Source organism: Meles meles, chromosome 17, assembly GCF_922984935.1.
Source record: "Meles meles chromosome 17, mMelMel3.1 paternal haplotype, whole genome shotgun sequence".
Classification (NCBI taxonomy): domain Eukaryota; kingdom Metazoa; phylum Chordata; class Mammalia; order Carnivora; family Mustelidae; genus Meles; species Meles meles.
In genome coordinates this window covers 33822834-33847083 of record NC_060082.1, presented here as the reverse complement: position 1 = coordinate 33847083, position 24250 = coordinate 33822834, and the positions used below count along the sequence as shown (strand labels likewise).

At 41.1% G+C, this 24250-nt stretch overlaps 1 protein-coding gene and 1 pseudogene across 2 annotated transcripts in view; both read right to left on the bottom strand.

Annotated features, from left to right (window-relative positions):
- Nucleotides 1-11947: 11947 nt before the first annotated feature.
- Nucleotides 11948-12205, bottom strand: LOC123927601 (annotated as a pseudogene).
- Nucleotides 12206-20313: 8108 nt separating this feature from the next.
- Nucleotides 20314-24250, bottom strand: part of C4BPA (complement component 4 binding protein alpha) — a 30520-nt gene continuing 26583 nt past the window's right edge. For both annotated transcript variants that reach the window (XM_045983260.1, XM_045983261.1), the window contains exons 10-12: nucleotides 22362-22535; nucleotides 21275-21450; nucleotides 20314-20728 (exon numbers count right to left, since the gene is read on the bottom strand). In XM_045983260.1, coding sequence (XP_045839216.1) covers nucleotides 20555-20728; nucleotides 21275-21450; nucleotides 22362-22535 — 524 coding nt within the window. In that variant the 3' untranslated portion in view covers nucleotides 20314-20554. The remainder of the gene's footprint in view (nucleotides 20729-21274; nucleotides 21451-22361; nucleotides 22536-24250) is intronic.

The following is a 24250-nucleotide window of genomic DNA, read 5'->3' as shown; positions in this document are numbered from 1 at the left end:
AAAATCGGTAGCACTTTGATGAAAACTGATAAACCGATTCTAAAATTCATATGGAATCCCTCCCAAACTGACTGACAGATATAATGCATCATAATAAAAATCGGTAGCACTTTGATGAAAACTGATAAACCGATTCTAAAATTCATATGGAATGTAAAAGATGCAAAGCCATCTCCAAATTGGAGAAGATAGATGGAGGGGGGATAAGAGGAGAGGAACAAAACCAAAGGACTTACACAGCTACACATCCAGATATTACAAATCTTGAGTACAGAAGACATTGCGGCATTTCTGTGAGATAACCAAACAGACCCAAGGCTGACAACTGAGAGTCACATAACAAGCCCCAAACATACATCATCAATTGGTTTATGACAAACTGACAAGCTCCAGAGCAATGGGGGAAAGGAAGCTCCTTTTAGTGAAAGGTGCCATCTAGTTGGCTATCTGCATGGAATCAAAGGAATCTTGGTTCTCTGCTTCACACCATGACAATTTTGGGTGGTCATGGATATCACTGTGAACGTAAAACCATGAGTCTCCTCAAAGAAAAGATGGGCAAATATATTTGTGACCTTGGGGCGGGCATAGATTTCTTCTCTTTTTTTCCTCTCTATTTATTTATGTATTTTTGGCACAACAGGTTTATTCTCTAAAAGCTATGTAGGCAATAAAGCCAGCATTTACTCTGATCTTAGCTTCTGCCAAGTATTATCCATTCCAAAATTGTTTCGTGAAGATTTGGTCTCTAAACGTTGTAAATTCCATAATCATTATCCTCACCAGAGTCCCTCTTCTTCTGTTCAATTTAGCTCTTGTTTTTCAAGCATTTCTACAAAGTTCTGATCCCTGACCACCTTGTTGCCTATCTCTTGCCATCTGTATAAGGTGATTCTCTCTTGCTCTCCTTTTCGGGGGCTTTGCAAGTGCCAAATGGCTGGACTGGCTGGCTCAGCACTTGGTTTGCTTCTGATTCTGCTGCCTCACCAGGACTGAAAAAATGAAAAGCTGGGCTTCATGGAAATCAGTGGCATAGTTTCCACTTATTACCATGTTTTGATAAGTTTCTAAAGTCGTAATCTGATAGAATGTTTTCAAATATAAGCAGACATTAAGGAGGAGAATCTCTGTATTATGAAATCCCATTTTACGTGGTAAGGATGATCTCTGGAAAAAAAAAATATTGTTCGGTATGGGGGACACTGATAATTCCAGTGTCCCTTCCTTCCAGGCCATCCCACTCCATCCCTAACACAGGACTCTCCCTTTCTTTACAATAGAATCATTATTTGAGCATTTTATCTGTAAAATTAATGTTTAGTGTTTGGCTCCTGCCCTGGGCCTTGATGGCAACACAATTTCATTTCCTTCCCGGAGAGAAAGGAAAGTAAATAAATGCACCACATGGTTGCTTCGTTTTATCAAGAGGAACTAAAATAAAATCTGAGTTTGTGTCTATTCCCTGCTGTACTCTCAGCCCCTGGCACACAGCAGACCCTCAAAGAATGTTGATTACTGGGGTTGGAACAACTAAATTCTAGAAAATGATTTGGCTATAGCAGTAGTTCAAGCAGCCTAGAATGAGACCAAGGGGCTAAGCGTTCAGCTTTGGATAGCCTGCTTTCCTCTCTCTCTCTGCCTGCCTCTCTGCCTACTTGTGATCTCTTTCTGTCGAATAAACATTAAAAAAAAATATATATATATATATAGGGGCGCCTGGGTGGCTCAGTGGGTTAAAGCCTCTGCCTTCAGCTCAGGTCATGATCCCAGTGTCCTGGGATCGAGCCCCGCATCGGGCTCTCTGCTTGGCAGGGAGCCTGCTTCCTCCTCTCTCTCTCTCTCTGCCTGCCTCTCTCCCTACTTGTGATCTCTATCTGTCAAATAAATAAATAAACTCTTAAAAAAAATATATATATATATATAAATAAATGAAAAAATATCCAAATGGTCAACAAATTTTTGAAAAGTTATTTAACCTCAATAATCATGAGGGTAGTGCAAATTTTATTTTAATTTTTTATTTTTTTATAAACATATAATGTATTTTTACCCCCAGGGATACAGGTCTGTGAATTGACAGGTTTACACACTTCACAGCACTCACCATAGCACATACCCTCCCCAATGTCCATAACCCCACCTCCCTCTCCTGACCCCCCTCCTCGCAGAAACCCTCAGATTGTTTTGTGAGATTAAGAGTCATTTATGGTTTGTCTCCCTCCCAATCCCATCTTGTTTCATTTATTCTTCACCTACCCCCAAACCCCCCATGTTGCATCTCCACTTCCTCGTATCAGGGAGAGCATATGATAGTTGTCTTTCTCCCATTGACTTATTTCACTAAGCATGATACCCTCTAGGTCCATCCACGTCATTGCAAATGGCAAGATTTCATTTCTTTTGATGGCTGCATAGTATTCCATTGTGTATATATACCACTTCTTCTTTATCCATTCATCTGTTGATGGACATCTAGGTTCTTTCCATAGTTTGGCTATTGTAGGCATTGCTGCTATAAACATTCGGGTACACGTGCCCCTTTGGATCACTATGTTTGTATCTTTAGGGTAAATACCCAGTAGTGCAAGGCTCGGTCATAGGGTAGCTCTATTTTCAACTTTTTGAGGAACCTCCATGCTGTTTTCCAGAGTGGCTGCACCAGCTTGCATTCCCACCAACAGTGTAGGAGAGTTCCCCTTTCTCCGCATCCTTCGCCAGCATCTGTCATTTCCTAACTTGTTAATTTTAGCTATTCTGACTGGTGTGAGGTGATATCTCATTGTGGTTTTGATTTGTATTTCCCTGATGCCGAGTGACGTGGAGCACTTTTTCACGCGTCTGTTGGCCATCTGGATGTCTTCTGCCCATGTCTTGATTGGATTATTTGTTCTTTGGGTGTTGAGTTTGCTAAGTTCTTTATAGATTTTGGATACAAGCCCTTTATCTGATATGTCATTTGCAAATATCTTCTCCCATTCTGTCAGTTGTCTTTTGGTTTTGTTAACTGTTTCCTTTGCTGTGCAAAAGCTTTTGATCTTGATGAAATCCCAATAGTTCATTTTTCCCTTGCTTCGCTTACCTTTGGCGATGATCCTAGGAAGAGGTTGCTGCGGCTGAGGTCGCAGAGGTTGCTGCCTGTGTTTTCCTCAAGGATTTTGATGGATTCCTTTCTCACACTGAGGTCCTTCATCCACTTTGAGTCTATTTTCATGTGTGGTGTAAGGAAATGGTCCAATTTCATTTTTCTGCATGTGGCTGTCCAATTTTCCCAACACCATTTGTTGAAAAAACTGTCTTTTTTCCATTGGACATTCTTTCCTGCTTTGTCGAAGATTAGTTGACCATAGAGTTGAGGGTCGATTTCTGGGCTCTCTATTCTGTTCCACTGATCTATGTGTCTGTTTTTGTGCCAGTACCATGCTGTCTTGATGATGACGGCTTTATAATAGAGCTTGAAGTCCGGAATTGTGATGCCACCAACTTTGGCTTTCTTTTTCAATATTCCTTTGGCTATTCGAGGTCTTTTCTGGTTCCATATAAATTTTAGGATTATTTGTTCCATTTCTTTGAAAAAAATGGGTGGGATTTTGATAGGGATTGCATTAAATGTGTAGATTGCTTTAGGTAGCATTGACATTTTCACAATATTTGTTCTTCCAATCCAGGAGCATGGAACTTTTTTCCATTTCTTTGTGTCTTCCACAATTTCTTTCATGAGTAATTTATAATTTTCTGAATATAGATTCTTAGCCTCTTTGGCGAGGTTTGTTCCTAGGTATCTTATAGTTTTGGGTGCAATTATAAATGGGATTGACTCCTTAATTTCTCTTTCTTCTGTCTTATTCTTGGTGTAGAGAAATGCACCTGATTTCTGTGCATTGATTTTATATCCTGACACTTTACTAAATTCCTGTATAAGTTCTAGCAGTTTTAGAATGGAGTCTTTTGGGTTTTCCACATATAGTATCATATCATCTGCAAAGAGTGATAGTTTGACTTCTTCTTTGCCTATTTGGATGCGGCTAATTTCTTTTTGTTGTCTGATTGCTGAGGCTAGGACTTCTAGTACTATGTTGAATAGCAGTGGTGATAATGGACATTCTTGCCATGTTCCTGACCTTACTGGAAAAACTTTCAGTTTTTCTCCATTGCGAATGATATTTGCGGTGGGTTTTTCATAGATGGCTTTGATAATATTGAGGTATGTGCCCTCTATCCCTACACTTTGAAGAGTTTTGATCAGGAAGGGATGCTGTACTTTGTCAAATGCTTTTTCAGCATCTATTGAGAGTATCATATGGTTCTTGTTCTTTCTTTTATTAATGTGTTGTATCACATTGATTGATTTGCGGATATTGAGCCAAACTTGCAGCCCTGGAATAAATCCCACTTGGTCGTGGTGAGTAATTCTTTTAATGTACTGTTGAATCCTATTGGCTAGTATTTTGGTGAGAATTTTTGCATCTGTGTTCATCAAGTATATTGGTCGGTAATTCTCTTTTTTGATGGTATCCTTGTCTGGTTTTGGGATCAAGGTGATGCTGGCCTCATAAAATGAGTTTGGATGTTTTCCTTCCATTTCTATTTTTTGGAACAATTTCAGGAGAATAGGCATTAGTTCTTTAAATGTTTGGTAGAATTCCCCCGGGATGCCATCTGGTCTTGGGCTTTTGTTTGTTTGGAGATTTTTAATGACTGTTTCAATCTCCTTACTGGTTATGGACCTGTTCAGGTTTTCTATTTCTTCCTGTTTCAGTTTTGGTAGTTTATATGATTCTAGGAATGCATCCAGATTGTCCAATTAGTTGGCGTAGAGTTGCTCATAGTATGTTCTAATTGTCTGTATTTCTTTGTTGTTAGTTGTGATCTCTCCTCTTTTATTCATCATTTTATTTATTTTGGGTCCTTTCTCTTTTCTTTTTGATAAGTCTGGCCAGGGGTTTGTCAATCTTATTAATTCTTTCAAAGAACCAGCTCCTAGATTCCTTGATTTGTTCTATTGTTTTTTTTTTGGTTTCTATTTCATTGATTTCTACTCTGATCTTTATGATTTCTCTCTCCTGCTGGGTTTAGGGTTTCTTTCTTGTACTTTCTCCAGCTCCTTTAGGTGTAGGGTTAGGTTGTGTATTTGAGACTTTTCTTGTTTCTTGAGAAAGGCTTGTACCACTATATATTTTCTTCTCAGGACTGCCTTTGCTGTGTCCCACAGATTTTGAACCGTTGTGTTTTCATTATCACTTGTTTCCATGAATTTTTTTCAATTCTTCTTTAATTTCCTGGTTGATGAATTCATTCCTTAGAAGGATGCTGTTTAGTCTTCATGTATTTGTGTTCTTTCCAAAATTCCTCTTGTGACTGAGTTCTAGCTTCAGAGCATTGTGGCCTGAAATATGCAGGGAATGATCCCAATCTTTTGATACCAGTTGAGACCTGATTTAGGACCCAAGATGTGATCTATTCTGGAGAATGTTCCATGTGCACTAGAGAAGAATGTGTATTCTGTTGCTTTGGGATGAAATGTTCTGAATATATCTGTGATGTCCATCTGGTCCAGTGTGTCATTTAAGGCCTTTATTTCCTTGTTGATCTTTTGCTTGGATGATCTGGCCATTTCAGTGAGGGGAGTGTTCAAGTCCCCTACTATTATTGTATTATTATTGATGTGTTTCTTTGATTTTGTTATTAATTGATTTATATAGTTGGCTGCTCCCAGGTTAGGGGCATAGATATTTAAAATTGTTAGATCTTCTTGTTGGACAGACCCTTTGAGTATGATACAGTGTCCTTCCTCATCTCTTATTATAGTCTTTGGCTAAAAATCTAATTAATCTGATGTAAGGATTGCCACCCCAGCTTTCTTCTGATGTTCATTAGCATGGTAAATTGTTTTCCACCCCCTCACTTTAAATCTGGAGGTGTCTTCGGGTCTAAAATGAGTTTCTTGTAGGCAACATATAGATGGGTTTTGTTTTTTTATCCATTCTGATACCCTGTGTCTTTTGATTGGGGCATTTAGCCCATTACGTTCAGGGTAACTATTGAGAGATATGAATTTAGTGCCATTATTAGTCTGTAAGGTGACTGTTACTGTATATTGTCTCTGTACCTTTCTGATCTACTACTTTTAGGCTCCCTCTTTGCTTAGAGGACCCCTTTCAATATTTCCTGTAGAGCTGGTTTGGTGTTTGCAAATTCTTTCAGTTTTTGTTTGTCCTGGAAGCTTTTTATCTCTCCTTCTATTTTCAATGATAGCCTAGCTGGATAGAGTATTCTTGGCTGCATGTTTTTCTCGTTTAGTGCTCTGAATATATCATGCCAGCTCTTCCTGGCCTGCCAGGTCTCTGTGGATAAGTCTGCTGCCAATCTAATATTTTTACCATTGTATGTTACAGACTTCTTTTCCTGGGCTGCTTTCAGGGTTTTCTCTTTGTCACTAAGACTTGTAAATTTTACTATTAGGTGATGGGGTGTGGGCCTCTTCTTGTTGATTTTGAGGGGGGTTCTCTGCACCTCCTGGATTTTGATGCTTGTTCCCTTTGCCATGTTGGGGAAATTCTCTCCAATAATTCTCTCCAATATACCTTCCGCTCCCCTCTCTCTTTCTTCTTCTTCTGGAATACCAATTATTCTAATGTTGCTTCCTCTTATGGTGTCACTTATCTCTCAAATTCTCCCTGCATGGTCCAGTAGCTGTTTGTCCCTCTTTTGCTCAGCTTCTTTATTCTCTGTCATTTGGTCTTCTATATCACTAATTCTTTCTTCTGCCTCATTTATCCTAGCAGTAAGAGCCTCCATTTTTTTATTGCACCTCATTAAAAGCTTTTTTTATTTCAACTTTGTTAGATTTTAGTTCTTTTATTTCTCCAGAAAGGGGTTTTAATCTTTCCAGAGAGGGTTTCTCTAATATCTTCCATGCCTTTTTTGAGCCCGGCTAGAAGCTTGAGAATCATCATTCTGAACTCTAGATCTGACATATTACCAATGTCTATATTGATTAGGTCCCTAGCCTTCAGTACTGACTCCTGTTCTTTTTTTTTTTTTTTGTGGTGAGTTTTTCAGCCTTGTAATTTTGTCCAGATAAGAGTATATGAAGGAGCAAGTAAAATACTAAAAGGGTGGCAAAGACCCCAGGAAAATGCGCTTTAACCAAATCAGAAGAGACCCCAAATTGTGGGGGGAAGAAAGGGGGTAAAAAGAAGTTCAGAAAAAAAAAATTAAAAAAAGAAAAAATATAAGAAAGATAAAATTATATGTATATTAAATAAACTAGTTAAAAAACGTTAAAAAAGAAAAGGGTAAAAGTAAAAAAATTGAACAGAAGAAAAAAAATTAAATTAAAAAAAATTAAATTAACCGCAAGACTAAAGAATCATGGGAAGAAAGCCATGAGTTCCGTGCTTTGTTTTCTCCTCCTCTGGAATTCTGCTGCTCTCCTTGGTAAGTCAACTTGGTCTTGGCTGAATTTTGTTATCTTCTGGGAGAGGGGCCTGTTGTAGTGATTCTCAAGTCTTTGCCGGAGGTGGAAATGCACCGCCCTTACCAGGGGCTGGGCAAAGTAATCCGCTCGGGTTCGCTTTTGGGAGCTTTTGTTCCCTGAACTCTTTCCGTAGAGTTCCGGAGGACGAGAGTGAAAATGGCAGCCTCCTAGTCTCCCGCCCGGAGGAGCCAAGAGCTCAGGACCCCACTCCTCAGTGCGCCCTCAGAGAAAAGAGCCCAGTCACTCCCATCTCCCTGGCCTCCTGCCGCACCCCGAGCTCACCCAGCCTGCGACTGGTTCAAGGTAACCCCGAGCTGAGAGCTCACTCCTCGGCTCTTTCTCTGTAGCCAGCTTCCCCATTCTAATACCTGTGAGCTCTGTGACACTCAGACACCCCCGATCCTTCTGTGACCCTGCGGGACCTGGGGCCACGCTGACCCCACATGGGCTTCACCCCGGTTTAGCCTTTGGAGCGATGTCGCTCAGTGGAACAGACTTTTAAAAGTCTTGATTTAGTGCTCCGTTGCTCCGCCGCTTGCCGGGAGCCGGCCCCTCCCCCCGCGGTCTATCTTCCCGTCGTTTTGGATTCACTTCTCCGCCAGTCCTACCTTTCAGAAAGTGGTTGATTTTCTGTTTCTAGAATTGCTGTTCTTCTTCTCTTCGATCTCCGGTTGGTTTGATAAGCTATCTGGCTGATCTCCTGCTACCTGCTCCTTCTCTGCCATCTTGACTCCCAGCAAGGGTAGTGCAAATTAAAAGCATGATGTGAGGGGCACCTGGGTGGCTCAGTAGGCTAAGTGTCTGCCTTCAGCTCAGATCATGATCCTGAGGTCCTGGGATGGAGCCCCACATCAGGCTCCCTGCTCTGTGGGGAGTCTACATCTCCCTCTTTCTTTGCCTTTCCCCCTGTGCCAGGGTCCGGCCTCGCCAGGTCCAGGGGTCCCCAAAGGATGGATGGTGTCATGAGAGGAATGAGAGAGCCGCTCAACAGTTTGACTTTAGCAATCAGGCATCTCCCGTTTATTTGATAAGTACGCTTCTTACATAGGCAGTGTCTAGGGTTACATCAGTACAGAAGGTTTTTTACAGTGATTAATGGAATAAAAGGGAATAAACCCAGATGAGTAATGAGTAGTTATATATAGAGGAAGGGTAACGCTAATCATTGTTCTTAACCTTTAGTAGTACAATAGGAAAAATTTATATGTAAGGCACACTACATTCCGATGTGGCCATAAAACAGACAAGGACTTTGTGATCTGATTACAAGATATGAGTAGGTCCTTGGGGTCCTGAGAAGGCAGGAACACGATGTTTTTCTTTGAAGTTATCTAGTCTTTGTTGCATGGAGTCTGGAGATAACTGATGATTTTCCAGGCTTGTTCATGTGGAGTCATTGCCCTGCAGTTTTTATGCCCCCAAGTCTCTAGCCCAGGAGAGTGGGATGGGGTATCTAGTCTAAGGGAAAGATATCAGGTCAGCAGAGATGGCAGGAGCTGTGCAAACCAGGCAATAACCCTGAGAGGCTTGGCTATCTATCAGGGCCACAGCGGCCCCCAACACCCCTGCTCATGCTCTTTCTCTCTCTCAAATAAATAAATAAAATTTTAAAAAAATTATTTTAAAAAGCATGTGATACCACTGTATACCCAACAGAATTTCTCAAATAAATAAATAATAGCAAGTACTGTAAAGAACTTGCATGTTATGCACAGTTAGGATGGGAGGATATCCTCCAGCACAACCACAGTGGAAGATTGCTGAACAGACTCAAATATCCCTCTTATGATCCAGAAATTCTATTCTTAGGTTTTTGTTCATCAAACGAGATGTGCTCAGGGGTATCTGGCTGGCTCAGTCTGTAGAGCATGCAACTCTTGATCCCAGGGTTGTGAATTCAAGCCCCACATTGGATGTAGAGATTACTTAACAATAAAATCATTTAAAAAAATAGACATGCTTAGCAAAAGACATGTGCAAAAATGTTCATAGCGAGGGGCGCCTGGGTGGCTCAGTGGGTTAAAGCCTCTGCCTTCGGCTCAGGTCATGATCCCAGGGTCCTGGGATTGAGCCCCACATCAGGCTCTCTGCTCTGCAGGAAGCCTGTTTCCTCCTCTCTCTCTGCTTGCCTCTCTGCCTACTTGTGATCTCTGCCTGTCAAATAAATAAATAAAATCTTAAAAAAAAATTAAAAAAAATGTTCATAGCCAAAAACAAATAGAAAATAACACGATGTTCTTTAACAGTAGAGTGGGTGAGTGAATTGTGGTAGATTCGTACAATGGTGCAGTACTTAGAAATTGAAATGAATGAATGTCAACTGTAGACAACGTGAACAAATTGCACAAATATTATGGTTAGCAAAAAAAAAATTAAAAGACATGGAAGTAAGAATGCATAATGTATGATTCCATTTCTGTAAAGTCAAATAACTTAAAACCAATCCATGTTGTTAAAAGTGAGGATAGTGGAATTCTTCACAGTGGGGAGAGCGGTAATTTAGTAACTAACTGGGAGGGGACAGCCAAGGGCTTTTGCAAATTTGACAATGTTCTTTCCCCACGCACCACCATCTAGTTTCTAGTTACAGAAGTATGCTTACTTTAACAATTTGATGACTTTTGTGCCCTCTTTTGTAGAGAAAAGGTAGGAGGTTTTAGATATGTTGGAATGTGGAGTAAAGTCATCCAGGCAAAGATAACAGTATAAACACATTTTGAATTTCCTGACCTATGCTCTTTTGAGGTACAAAAAACAAACAAACAAACAAAAAACCAAGGAAGTTAATTGCAGGCATTCGCATACCTTTTTACATCATTTTTATTTTTGAAGCATATGAGTGCATTAATCAACATAAAAATTGAAAAGAAGAATAGTATTCTTCTGGGTTGCCTTATACTTACCCCTCTGAACACTTGAATTCTATAGTTGAACCAGGAGGAAAATCTGCCTTTCACTTCCAGTTTCCCATTGATTATGTCTCCTGGATTTCTGGATTTCTCTAGGAGGAAAATTAAAATGATGACTAGTGATTAAAATTACTTGTAAAATATAACATGAGAAGGAAAATCTGGTGGAGAGTTTGAATTACTACTTCTAGGTGAACCCAGAGATTTTTTTTCAATGCTTATTTCTGATCCTGACTTCCTCAATTTTACTATGAGGAAAAATAAGTGCAAACATTTATCCCATTTGTCTGATACATTTTAAGACGAGAGAAAAAAGAATGTGCTTAATTTCTTCGTGCAGTTAGATCGCTGTGATAATAAAGGGTGTGATACACGGACCAGTTATTCATACCAATGTAAATTCTCAAAAATGTATGCCCTTGCTCACAGGGAAACAAGAAAAGGGGAAATATATTCAATATCCTTACTGTTAGAAAAATATCTCAGTGTGAATTCCTAATTGCCTTCTTCTAAAGAGTATAGGTGATAATGATTTTGAAGACTATTTTGATCACAGATTTTCTTTGGAATTGAAGGATTCATTAAGTTCCTACGAGAACATCCCCAAATACCACAAAAGTACAAGTGAGAAAAATAAATGTTGATCCTGACACAAAAAAACAGTATGGTCCTATGAGCCTCTGGCATTACAAGTATCAACTAGAACTGATTCTACTAAAACCAGCATGGCTGACAGGGCACTTCCAGATTTGAAGTCTGTCTCATACACCTTGTTTATTGGAGAAGCAAATGGTAAATCAGGTGGAGGACCACAATCGCTTGGACACTAAAATGACAACGAGCATCAAGTTGTAGAGCTTGGGACACAATGATAGCGGTGCTTTAGTGTAAGGTTTTTAGAACAGAGACAGACCATGATTTTCCTTTTTCATCAAAACTCTTTTATTCCACTGTTCAATGAACCCAGTGAGGAATCTTGATAATGCATGTTTGTTGATTGATGACAATAACAACAACAATGATAAAAAGGCAGAACATTTTCATCTGCTCTTTCTTGTTTATGTGATAATTAGGAATCCTGGTAATCAGTGAATGGGTTATCTATAAACTTACTATACCCGCAGGCACCACACACAGTCACACAGAAGGCGTCACAGAATGGGAGCACCTGAGAAGGTATCAGTCTCCTTCTATCTGGCTTCCTCTTTCTCTCCCCTTCCTTCTGTATCTTCAATCCCCTCTGTCACAGGACACATGCAGGTAGTTGTTTAAAGAAGTTGTTGCAAGAAGTGTTAAACAGTGATGGTAAAGCAAATCAGAGTTGTAGGAAAATGTTGAACCAGTCGCGTTCAAACAAGCTAGTAATTAAAGAACTTCCGGTTCAAAGGGCCAAATAGTCTGCGTTCCTGAGAAATCTCCATCAGTTTCTCATTCTGGTGAGTATTTTCGCATTGTATTTTGCAGCCGCAAACTACGTGGCTGTGCATTTTTGAGTGTGGATTTATCACTTACAGCTCTGAATTAGGGGACTGTAAGGAAACATGTTGTATTTTGTCTTTTTTTAAAAGTCCGTCCATGAAAAAGGAGCCAGGTGTTGGTTTCCATTTGGGGGAACATTCTCATGGAGGTACCGGAAGGCTAAGTCTGTCCATTTCATTTCTTGTTCTTTACCAGGTTCTGTGGTGCCACCATCATCCTGTTCCAGTTCAGGAAGCTCATTCCGTGATATTGCAACAGCCTCATTTGGCAGCTTGTCTTCTCACTGAGCACTGTCAATCAAATCTAAGATTCTTCCCTTTCTCTGAGCCTCACTGTCCATTCTCCTGCAGCTCTGACCTTGTCATTTCCCTACTGGACCCAGCGTGGCACCCACTTCCCCCTTTAACATTATATATTTTAATAAAAGCAAATGAGGTCCTTTCTCAGAACTATATTTCTTTTCTCAACCAATAAAAATACATAGTCATCATATTTTCTATTTTTTTCCTTGACTGAAAGTAAACTCAAACAAAATTATATCTGAATCTAAGTTTTAATGTATTGGCTGCTACTCTCTGGCATTTTCCCTCCCATAGGTCTAATTCTGAGCAATCCTTGAGTGGTTCTGAGTTTGCATTTTTAGTTTAGCAACTGTAAGTTGTCACGCTGTGCCGTTATCGATACATGGCCTTCTAGCTCCAAATTCACCATTTATTACAGCTCTGAGGTAGTGGAATCAAGAGGAATGCCATTAAGCATTTCTCCTTTACAGTAAGCATGATGTTAAGCTTTCTCGACAGAGGGGGCTAGAGGGACACTGTAGGAAGAAAGAACTCTCCCTACCTCTGCCCTCTCCTGAGAGGTAGGATGGCCCAGTGACGATAAGGTTGCCCAGTGACGATAAGGTTATCCAGTGGCGCTCTGCCCCAGTCACATGCCCATAATGCATGGGCCCATGGCAGCCTTGTAGCCCTTAAGTGGTCTGGTCATCCCTTCCTGTGGTTCTCCTGACAGGGGCGCTCTTTCAGGCCTCTTACCATACCAGCACTCCATCTGCATGCCTGTACACTGTTCACCGGCTGCCACTTGCCCATATCCCAGCTCTGCCTTGCAGGATGGCTAGTGGGCTCCCTATTGCTCAGCACACCTGTGCCCCTGGCCATCATCTGCCATTTGCATCACAGACACCCAGTGCCCTGGTGCCCCTTTACCAGCTGCAGGTGTCCATGTGCTGTCAGCAGCCCCAGCAGCTCACTCCCCCTCTGTCTGAATTTCCGAGGGTTGGTTTCCGCAGACCAGCTCCACTGCACACCACTTGTGAGTTTCTCTGGCATCTCATGGGTTGCAGATAGAACACTGGGAAGGGGTACTCTTTTGAAGGTGATTCTTCCTTCAGTGCCCTCCCACAGCCCTACAGTACCACATAAAGGTTTTTTCATATATGTATATATATATACGTATATATATGTGTATATATATATATATCTCCTATAGTTAACCTCTTATCAAAGTTTAATAATTCTTTATTTTAAGAAGTCATTGTGTGGTTTCTAGCTCCTGATTGGATCCATTGATACATTTATATTTTGGTGTACCTTAAAAATAAATACAATTTAAAACTTACAACTGTAAAGCTTCTACGAGGTGTTGAGCTACATAACATCTAAAGTTTCAAGTAAAAAAATTACATTTTAGAAATAAAACTTTCAAAGGTACATAAATCCATTTAGAGTACTTAAATTTTTAAAAGATTCTTAATAAAGAGAATTCATCATATCTTTTTTAGATTTGCAAATGGGTTCATTATCAGTGTGACAGGACTGGGAAGCGTAGCTCCTGGATAAAAGGAATTTTAGCAAAAAATGCATCCCCTTTTTTAGCTCTCATTATTGCAAAATGGCAAGATGATCATTACAGTCTCTAGTTAAGTTTTTTTTGTGGTAGAGCCTCTAGCTTACGAATTTCTTTCTCCCCGTGGTTATTAAAACTAGGATAGAAATAAATCAGTTAATTTAATTTATGTTCCTGTAGTCAGAAAATATGTGGCAGCCGGGGTTTTGTAGCTGACTTTTCTGAGGGTAAATTAAATTCCAGCACCAAATTAACATTTCACATAACTTCATACAGTTTTCACTCCTGGTGGAATTATTCAGCACCTCTGTGGGCAAACCTCTGAGGAAAGACAAATCAGTCATAATGGAAGGTAAAAATTTCACCTAAAACAAGGAGACAAGTGCACATGATCTACCTTTCGGGTTTGGGTAATTATTTCAGGAAAGAATCAGTCTCTGGTGTCCCTGGGGCACAAGTAACGGGGTTGTGGAAATAGCCTATGAACAGAGGGAGAAATGAGAATTCGCAGAGAACGTAGAAGGAACAGTCTCCTCATCTGACATGGTAGAAATTCAAGTTGTAAATAAGCGAGCAGAAGACCAGAGGATCTTTCTCTAGACAAACTAGACAGCAACAAAGAGGACCCTGATTCCCACCCCATGCTTGTCAGGAGACAGGACTCCTAAAACCTTAGTGACTCCAACCAGGTAGAACTTGACTCTTCTTTCATGAAAGAAGAGGCATAAGAGCATTCAGGATGGTCAGCAGCTCTGCCCAGTACCAGGGACCAGGTCCCTTCCTGCTTATTGTTGTCTACATCCCTTGGGGCGCTGTCCTCCTCAACATGACGGAGGTTGCTCACCAGCACCCTGTCAGCATTCAACCCTGAGGAAACAAGAAGCAGAGAGCAAACAGGAAAGTGACTAGGAAGTTACACCCATCAGGAGGTCACTCCAAGGGAGGCTCTAGATGAGGAGTTATGTGCCTGCTGATATTTAAAATGGTAGAAGTGATAGAGGGGGGTTAATATAGGTAGGAAAACAATTAACAGCTGCTGTTATAACCACAGTTTAAATCCCTAACTGTACCATCACACTGCTAGTAAACCACTGTCAGCAAACTTTATTCATATATATAGAACTTTAGAGAATTTGGGCTTCGCTCCGAAAAAAAGAACAACTGACTGCGATGATCATTAACTAAGTTGCAAAAGAACACTTTGTATTACAAATAGCTCCATGGAGAAAAGAATGAATCTAGGTAGAAAGAATTGCGTACATTTTTTTTTTTTTTGGAAAAGAGAAAAAAATAAAAATCTTTCAGAAAGCATCACAAAATGGTCTTAAAAGAAATTGAAAAATTCAACAAAAGGGTTGGAATGTAAAGCCAGAGAAATTTTCCAGAAAATGTGTGTAGGGTTGAAGGTAGGAATGAAGACAAAATGCATAACAAAGATACATAATCAACAAGGAGATATGATATCAGGTTAATTTGATTTCCGTGAAGAAACATTATTAAAGAAATTACATAAGAAAATTTCTCAGAACAGAAGAACGGTGAGTTTATAGATTGAAAGGGCTCATGAAGGGGCGCCTGGGTGGCTCAGTGGGTTAAAGCCTCTGCCTTTGGCTCAGGTCATGATCCCAGCATCCTGGAATCAAGCCCTGAGTGGCGGCGGGCTCTCTGCTCCACAGGGAGCCTGCTTCTCCCCCCCCCCCCACTCCCCGCCTCCCTCTCTGCCTACTTGTGATCTCTGTCTGTCAAATAAATAAATAAAATCTTAAAAAAAAGGGGGGCTCATGAAGAACTGACAAAATAAATGAAAAAATAAAAGATAGGAAAGTGCAGTGACATATTTTAGAACACCATGGGTAACGAGTATATCCTAAAAGTTTCCAGAATAGGGGGAAAAATCAGAAGTTTGGATGACCTCTCACTTCTCAGTACTGGTACTGGAATTAATAAGACGATCTAGAAATTCTTTTAAAATGAGAGAGAAAATTATTTTTACCCAGTTTTTATACCCAGCTGAATTCTCAGTTGAGTGTGAAAATAAAGATAGTTTCAAATATGTCAGGACTCAAATTTTTACTTCTTATGTATCCTTTCTTGGGTAGCTCCTAAAGAATGGGCTTCAAACCAAGGGAGAGGAAAGCATGAACCCAAGAACCAGAGAAAGTAACAAAAGCGAGCCTGCAGAAGGCAGAACATCCCCTGTGGGATGCAGTGTGTAGCAGACACTGTCATATGTCCTGTCCATATCACTCAGACTGTAACACCTCAGCACAATCTGGACAGCTTCCAGGTTCTGCCACCCTTTGCCCAGACTTCTTCTAGAACCATTTAAAGCTACTCTGATTTTTACTTGTAAGGATAAAAGGGAGATAATCAATACCTTTCAGAAGCATATCTTAATTAACGACTGGTGGAAACTAGTGTATCAATACCCCAACTCCCGCCTTAGGGTGATTACTTTCTCTGAGTGAGATGTGAGTACAACATCTTTACCAGTTTCCCTGGGATTAGGCTCTGGTCATCCTAATTGCCTTAATCACATACCCCTTACTGTTGCCTTCCTTTCCCTACCTCACTGCTGTACTGATCTCCCGGTGTTTCCTGCCATTCCTAAACAAATCTTTTAACTTTAGTTCTTGTTTCAGGCTGTGCTTCTGGTAGAACCCAAACTAAAACCAAGTGAGAGAATGAACTTTGGGAGAATGATCCATGGGGACAAAAAAGTGAGCTGATAAGGTTCTATTGTCCCTGAACATTCAGGCAATATTGGTGGACAGAAAAATCTCTTGGAGCACTTAGGAGGAATTGGAAATAGAAACAAGATTAACTAAGCAGGCAAACAACATCACTAAAAAGAACACCATCAACAGCAGAGTAATATAAGGCAGTTATAAGGAAAAGAAACGCGCTCACAGAACACTACTTGGTCCAGTGCAGTGATCATTCCATGCAAACATTATACTACTGATTTAACTAAAGTTGGGCAATAACCATATTGGAAAAAAGAATGAAAAAAAACAGATGATTGAATCTTTGGCTATAATCAATAGATTAGTGGATAATTTATTTAAAAAGTGGAAAAATACAATTTCTAAAAACATAGTGATAAATACCAGGAAAAAAAATGTTTTAAGAAGTAATCGTGGTTCTCTGGGACTGGGGAAAAGGAACTATGTGGGTCTGGTTAGTACATGATTTCGTTAAATGTACATATATTTAAAATTCATTTTAAAAGATAAGTGGAGTTGATAGGTCAAGAAACAGTGGCACTTCTAATTTGGTTTATAATTTATAGAATTATACACAAAAATCAAGATTTTAAAGATAAAACTTAAGTATAAAATGTGACAGGAAATAGGAAAAAAATGTCTTGGAGTTATTTATGCCCACCTTTACTGTTTCAATATTTGTTCCCATATATATCCATTTATTTTAGATCATTTTAAAGGGATTTAAATAAAAGAATATATTAAAAAATAAAGAAATAATTCATATCTGTATGATAATAAGTCTCTGCCCTGCTCTGATGTGCTCAGGGAAAATGTTAAGGAAGGAACCATGAAGGATTGACATTTAAAAGCTTCCGCCACGTCTTCTGTACAGATAAAGAATGAAGCCTGAGGTAGATAATTCTTCATCTGAACACATTAGTAATATGAAAATAGAAGCATACTTAGTTAGCAATTCAATTATAATCCACTAATAACATGATGTAGAACGTGACTTTTCAGATAACACAGATACTAATTTCCCTTATGAAACTGGGAAAAACTGGGGCACCTGGCTGGCTCAGTCATTAAGCATCTGCCTTTGGCTCAGGTCATGATCCCAGAGTCCTGGGATTGAGCTCCACATTGGGCTCCCTGCTCTGCAAGAAGCCTGCTTCTGCCTCTCCCACTCCCCCTGCTTGTGCTCCTTCTCTTGCTGTCTTGCTCTGTCAAATGAATAAATAAATAAATAAATAAATAAATAAATAAATAAATAAATGTTTAAAAAAAAGAAATGGGGAGAAGTTTTTCTTTCCCAGTCCACCCCAATATCCAAACCAAGCCGTTAGTATTGGTTAAACATGATTAAACACAGATACAAAAGCATATACCAAGGATTTGAATATATATAATGCATTTAAAGCATCAACTACCTAATTATATAAGATTCAGTGGACTCAGTAGTGAGGATAATTGTATGCAGTATGCAGGGATACCCTATGGAACCAGATACAAATTCGGTTTTATTGTATGTCTGAGAAAACGTGTACTACAGTAAAGAAGTCAAGTCAAGTCATGTGATGTAAATAATAATGAACTAGAAAATGAATTCAAACAACTTTAACAGAATATAAGCAAGCAAAGTCATGTTTGTAAAATTATTACTTAATGAAGGAAAATTTTCCTGAGTCGGTTTGGTGGCAAAGGAGAGGGATGGAGGCAGAGACACATTTGCTGGTGAAGAAAGGAGAGCCCGTGTCTGAAAGAGCAATTGTCAAATATTCATCCCCATTTCACCCCAGGGAAACGGTCAGCATCACCTCGTCCAGGCCCGCTGATGTTAGAAGAACCGAAGCAGAGGCCTTGCGGCGAAACGGGGACGTGAACTCTTTGGGTTTTCTCTGCCTGCGGTTATAAAGCTCCTGGGAACACCAGACCACACTGACAGCTCAACTTCTTTGAAATGATCCATCAGCTCCTGTCTCAGAAGGCAACGCAGTTGTGTTTCCATATGTTTAGGTTTTTGGTATAAAATATCCAGGCTCCCTTCCTTCCTCTACTCAAACCCCCTAATGAGCAACAGATCGAGCAAGTTCTTCTGCCATAAAATCTTCTGATAAAGTCTTTTTCAGCCATTTCCGCCCTTGGACGTGGCTAGCAATAGCTTCCACTTTCATAGATCATATTTTTGGTACATCCTGTGGAAACAATAGTTATAATACACAGATAGTTAAATGGCACGAGCAGATCATGTGGCAATTCTATCTGCAGAGCGTCTGGGGGACCTCTGGGGCTCCTGCCACATCCTCACGCCCCAAACCAAAAGCGAGGAACCCGCGTTTGCGATAGTAGCTTGTGGACTTCTTGGTGGTTTATACCTGTTTTGTAGGCAGAGCAGGCAAATATTCGATATGTGAGAATTCAGATAAAAAGTGAAACCTCAATGGCAGATAAAGAAATGAACACCTCACGCTAAAAAAAAAAAAAAAATCTGTTTGGGAGGACAAAAGCAAATGTTATAGGGGTCTGATAAAGAGAAATGAGAGTTTTAAGTAGTGAGAGAAAAGAGAGAGAGAGATACAGGTCAGAACAGATGTCCAAAGAGAGCCACAGAGAAAAGGGAAGTGTGGCCCAGGCCAGCTGTGCTCTGCCCTATCCCTACATAGGAGGCTGCTGCGGGCCCCCGATAGTGCCGTCCTCTACCAGCCTCTCTGCATCTGACCTTGAGCCCTGCCTCCAGAGCCTGTTCAGTGGGCCCACAGGGTTGGCCGCCAAAGCTGCTGGGGCCAGTCTTCACCCATGAGAGGAGGGAATTGGTGGAAAGATGCCCCAGGTCCTCACCCCTGGAAAGACTACTTAGGATTGTGTCCTCCACATTTTCATAGCAGAGTCAGCCTCCCTGAGCCCCCGTCACCAACCACAATAATCACCGCAGTCAAGCTCCTTCCTCAGTGGTCCTCCCTTTCTCATCTGGTCATCTCACTATCCCCTCACTGAACACTGCTTTCTGGGACCATCCTCCAAGGAAACCAGTGACCCACAAATCCTCGTCGAAGAGGAAATCCCAATTAAAGTCTACAGATTTCCTAGAAGCAAGAGCAGGCAAATGGTTTTCAGGACTGTCGGCAGACACCCTCTATGTTGGGCCAGATTCTCTAAGTTTCTGTTGCCTCTAAAGTTCAGTGAAAGCCTCTGAGCCCCCACGGCCTGTGCAGAGTATATTTGGGGAAATAAGAACAAAAGAGGCCCGTGCTCCCCCACAGAGGCCTGTGAACAAAGAGAGAAGAGACAAGCAAAAGGGCTGGGACACGAATGAGAGATTTCAGAGGAGGCAACCATTGGACAACGTGGCGAGTAGAAGGAGTGGCAGTGTCCAGGGGACTCCAAGATGTACGGGTGATGGATGGGGGTTTCTCCTCATGTGTGGGACACCTGCTCAGGCCATTTCACTTTTCTTGCTAATGACAAGAGAGGACTTGGGACACACAGGTGGCCTTCATGTGGGCCTCGTGCATCAGTCTGTCAGAGTTTGTTTTCTCAAAATGGAAGAAGGAGGTCCAGACACAAACACGTATACCTTTCATGTCAGGCAGAAGTCGTAGCATTAGTGAGGCAGAGGGTGAGGGCACAGGGTTTCGTAAAGGGCAGGACCCCCTTCAAATGGGGAGAATGGCCTAGGAACTTGGGGTGTGTTGACACTGAATCTAAATACTGAGGAGCTGAGGGATTAGCGTGTGTGCAAGTGTGCAGTGAGGCAACCCGGGAAATGCTTGGCTGTGAGCCCACATCCATGTCCAGACCTTACACTCAGGAAATGTATTAACTTTCTGGAATGGGTGTGTTTAGGGGCCTCATTAAGGACAGAGTCCTAATGACCACAAAGGCAAAATCATTTCTGATACATAAATTCTTTACTTGAAACAAAGTGTGCACTTTGTGTCCAGAAAAGGAAAACCATCAGCTACAAGATCATCAATAATTCTACAGTCACAAAGCACTAAATGTGAACAAATTATCCTTTCTAGACATTTACTACCATAAATGATGGTGCAAAGGGGACAGTAGAGCTGGTAACCTGAAGGGATCTGTATTGTATTGAAGGTGGTACATTTTTCTCCCTCCTTTGGGGGAAATTACACTGGTGACTCCATAGTATATTTCTCTGCCTTGTCTCTCTGTAGTTCCAGTAGTTCAATCTCCAGAGACAACTTATACAGCTCCATGGCCATTTTCACATCCGCTGGGTTGGGGAGACACTGCATGATCTTTTTGCCTTTGCGGACATGTTCACAGTCTTTGGGGATCACCTGCAAGAGAAGTAGAAGATGGGTGTGGTTGAGCAGCTTCTCTCCAAGTCAAGAAGGAGCAGGGTTGAGGGGGGACTCTTGGCAATGACAGGACTATAGCTCAGAGCCAAGGCCAAGCCCAGAACTGCCTGGTGAGCAGGAAAACCAGGAAACATCTTGGGTCCCAACATGGTCCTTCCCAGAGGGTTAGGGATCTGTGCTGAGACAGCTTCGTAGGGGGCTTCTGTGAGGACAGAGATGTCCAGATGTCTCTGAGACCATCCAGAAATGGAACACAGTATATTATATGGTCTAGAAAAAGTCCCAGGCTCTTGAGACCCTCTTCTCCCTAAGAGGCTTGGTTTTTCCTTCTCCAGTAAGAGAGGAAAGCTTGTCACTCCTACCCAACCACAGTGTTCACAAAAGAAGAAAGTTCCTCTGAAGGACTCAGAACTGACTCCTGACTAGTCAGATCTCACCACCATTACTGACTGGGACAGTGTTTGGGGGGAGGCCCCTATTTTAGGATTGGCTCACAAGGAGATTTTCTTGAATCATGTCACTTACCCACTCACACTTGGGCAACTCAGGGTGCCAGGTTCTGCTCTCTGAGCATGTGACACTTTGGGGACCAACCAGTTCATAGCCAGAGTCACACTGGATGGTGACATTTGAAGACTGAAGATATTGATACTTCACCACAGACAGCTTTGCATGGGCTATTTCTGGTTTTGGACACAGAGCTACAATGGAAACATGGTTTTAAGCAATATGTAAATCTAAGCAAAAAGACATGACAACAGGCTAGGACTATAAGAATTAACTATCACAGGTGCTGAGAATTGTTTTATCTTTGGTTTTGGTAACAGTAATATTTGTTAGCATTTTGGTTGAGTATTGGCTGTACTGATATATCAGACTTGAGCTGAACATTTTATGTGATTCAGCTCTGTGAGGTAAGGACTGTTATCACTTCCATTTTTCTGGGAGAAAGTTGAGATACAGACAGGTCAAGAAACTTGCCGAAGGTCCTCATACTTTTCAAGAACATGATAAGATATTAAAAAAGGCATGTGACCCCGGTCCTCAGCTATCAAAGCAAGTATCCCTCATCTCTCGATCCCAGTAAGACATGAGCTATGAAATGTTCCCTCCTGCCAATTGGCCTCTGGGTGTAATGGAGACTATGGTGGCCAATCATCCCCGGAGTTGCTGATGGCAACATGCTATAACCTGTGTGCCTGTAAAAGTCAGACCTGACCTTGACTGGTCCTGTCCCCACAACATAGTAGGAGCCCGCGGGGCCTTGCACGAGGCTATGATGGAAGTCTTTGCCACGTCGTGATGTTTGCAATTAGCCCATGAGAGCCCACATTCATGCTAGAGTAAGCGTGCATGAAAATATTGCCACAGGCTGTAGATGAAATGAGCCATGTACAGAATTTTTCTGGAAATAGACAGGAAAGTGGGCATAGGGGCTGAATTTTGTGACTGGGAGAAAGAGGAAGGGAGGTTGATGTTTATGTGTTCCCTTTGTACTCTTTGTGTCCTGAACACAGTCATGATTTCAAATAAATCAAATCAGATCAAATCAAATGCTTCCATGCTTTTGTGACCCTTCCACCCACCTGACTGAAAAGGGAGATGGAGTTACCTTTACACTGAGGGGCTTCAGGGGTCCAGTGTGAAGAACTGCAAGAGAGTTTTTCCTCTCCAACCAGAGTGTATCCTTTGTTACATCTATATATCACTTCATTGTCTATGAATACATGCAATCCTCTCGTTTTTTCGTAATATCCGTGGGCAACCTCAGGAGGGAAATCACAGTCTTGACAGTGAGAGATAAAAGTGAGAGAGCATGAGCTTGTCGAATGTAAAACATAACTCATCCCAGAATCTGTATGTTTTGTAGTAGGCTCCATTCTGTCCTGTCATCTTCTCTGCCCAGGGGACCACTTAGCCCAACCCAAGACCTGGGCTGCCCTCCTGTAAGCCTCAGGCTGACGAACCATCCTGGCCACTTGGTGGTCATCTCTAATATCTTCAAAAGGATAATGGGAGTGGTTAAAATTAATACTTTGTTCAACCCCTTCGTTGAGTTCTTGGCCTTTGCGGTAAAACTTGTCATATCCAAGTAGTCAAGTAGAAGCTATTGGTCTTGCTCATCTCCATCCCCCTTCCAGCGAAGGCAGCATATTAAAAAACATATCCTATACCAAGATGGCAGAGAAAATGGGGGAATTGATGCCACTCTTAAAGAACTGAAGCTGCCTCCCCATTCTATTGCCATTTCTTCCCCAGTCTATCTACAAGAGATGTTGTGATTCTGGGGAATTATAGTTGACTACTGAAAACTCAACAACATTCTCATTCTCATTTCAGATGTTTTATCTTTGCTAGAGTAGATTTTTGTATCTTCAGGGAAATGAGGACCACTGGTTTAGCAGATGCCTTCTTTTCATCCCTATCCAAAAAGAGGGTCAGAGACAGTTTGCATACACACAGAAGCATCAAATCATGTATTTGTAGTTTCAACCGTGAGGTATAATAACTCCCTTGCCTAGAGTCTGATGATACTATATTATCTGAACATCTACATTGATCCAGGATATCAATGGCATTATGTTAATTATACTGAATGAGCAAGAAGAAACTAGCATGTTGAGATAGATAGATAGATAGATAGATAGATAGATAGATAGATAGATAGATAATCCATCTGGTTCCTGGTGCAGACCTCCTAAACCCTTGTAAATTCCTAAATGCCTAGAACCCTAAGAACATCTTTTGTTCTATTGAGGCAGTTGCAGTGTAATTGTCCTGTTGTTTAACTTAAGATGCAGCAGAGCCTCGTACATTGAAAGTGGTTATAGTCAGAAAGCATGCAAATATCAATGGGACTATCATAGCATATACCCTTGAGATCCTGAAGCAAGGCCATGAAATGTGCTGTTTGAGATATAACTCTTGACATAGTGTTTGGTCCCAATACAAGCTGTGCCTGATATTTGGTCATGAAGTGAGCATGTGCCAAAATCATGATCTTGGTCAATCAGAACCAAGTTATAAGGCCAAGCAGACTACAAACAATTCATTATAAAATGGAAGTTGTCTTCTGCGATTGAGCATTTGCAAGGACCAGATGGCACAAGCAGCCCACCCAGATAGGAAGTCTACATCCTCCTTATGCCCATCCACTGTTGCACAAGTGCCTCTTGAGCTCACGCTCATGGCTATGTGGAGTGTCCATTATAACCAACTGACAGAAGAGAGAGAAGCCAAGCCTTACTCACAGATGTGTATTTTGAGTATGTATAAGCTAAATGGATGGAAGCTGCTTTAGAGGCTGATCGGGGAAAGACAGTAGTAAGGAAAAATCTTAGATGATCTGCTCATTCACATTGTTGGAAAAAGAAGTGGACTAAAGATAGATGAAATGAGCCTGGAATGGCCCAGAATGAATGGCTTGTTTGGCAGTGCCCTTAAGGGCAAAGATTGGAAGATTAGGCCCAGGGAGATCTGGGGTAGGTAGAAGTAGGTGAC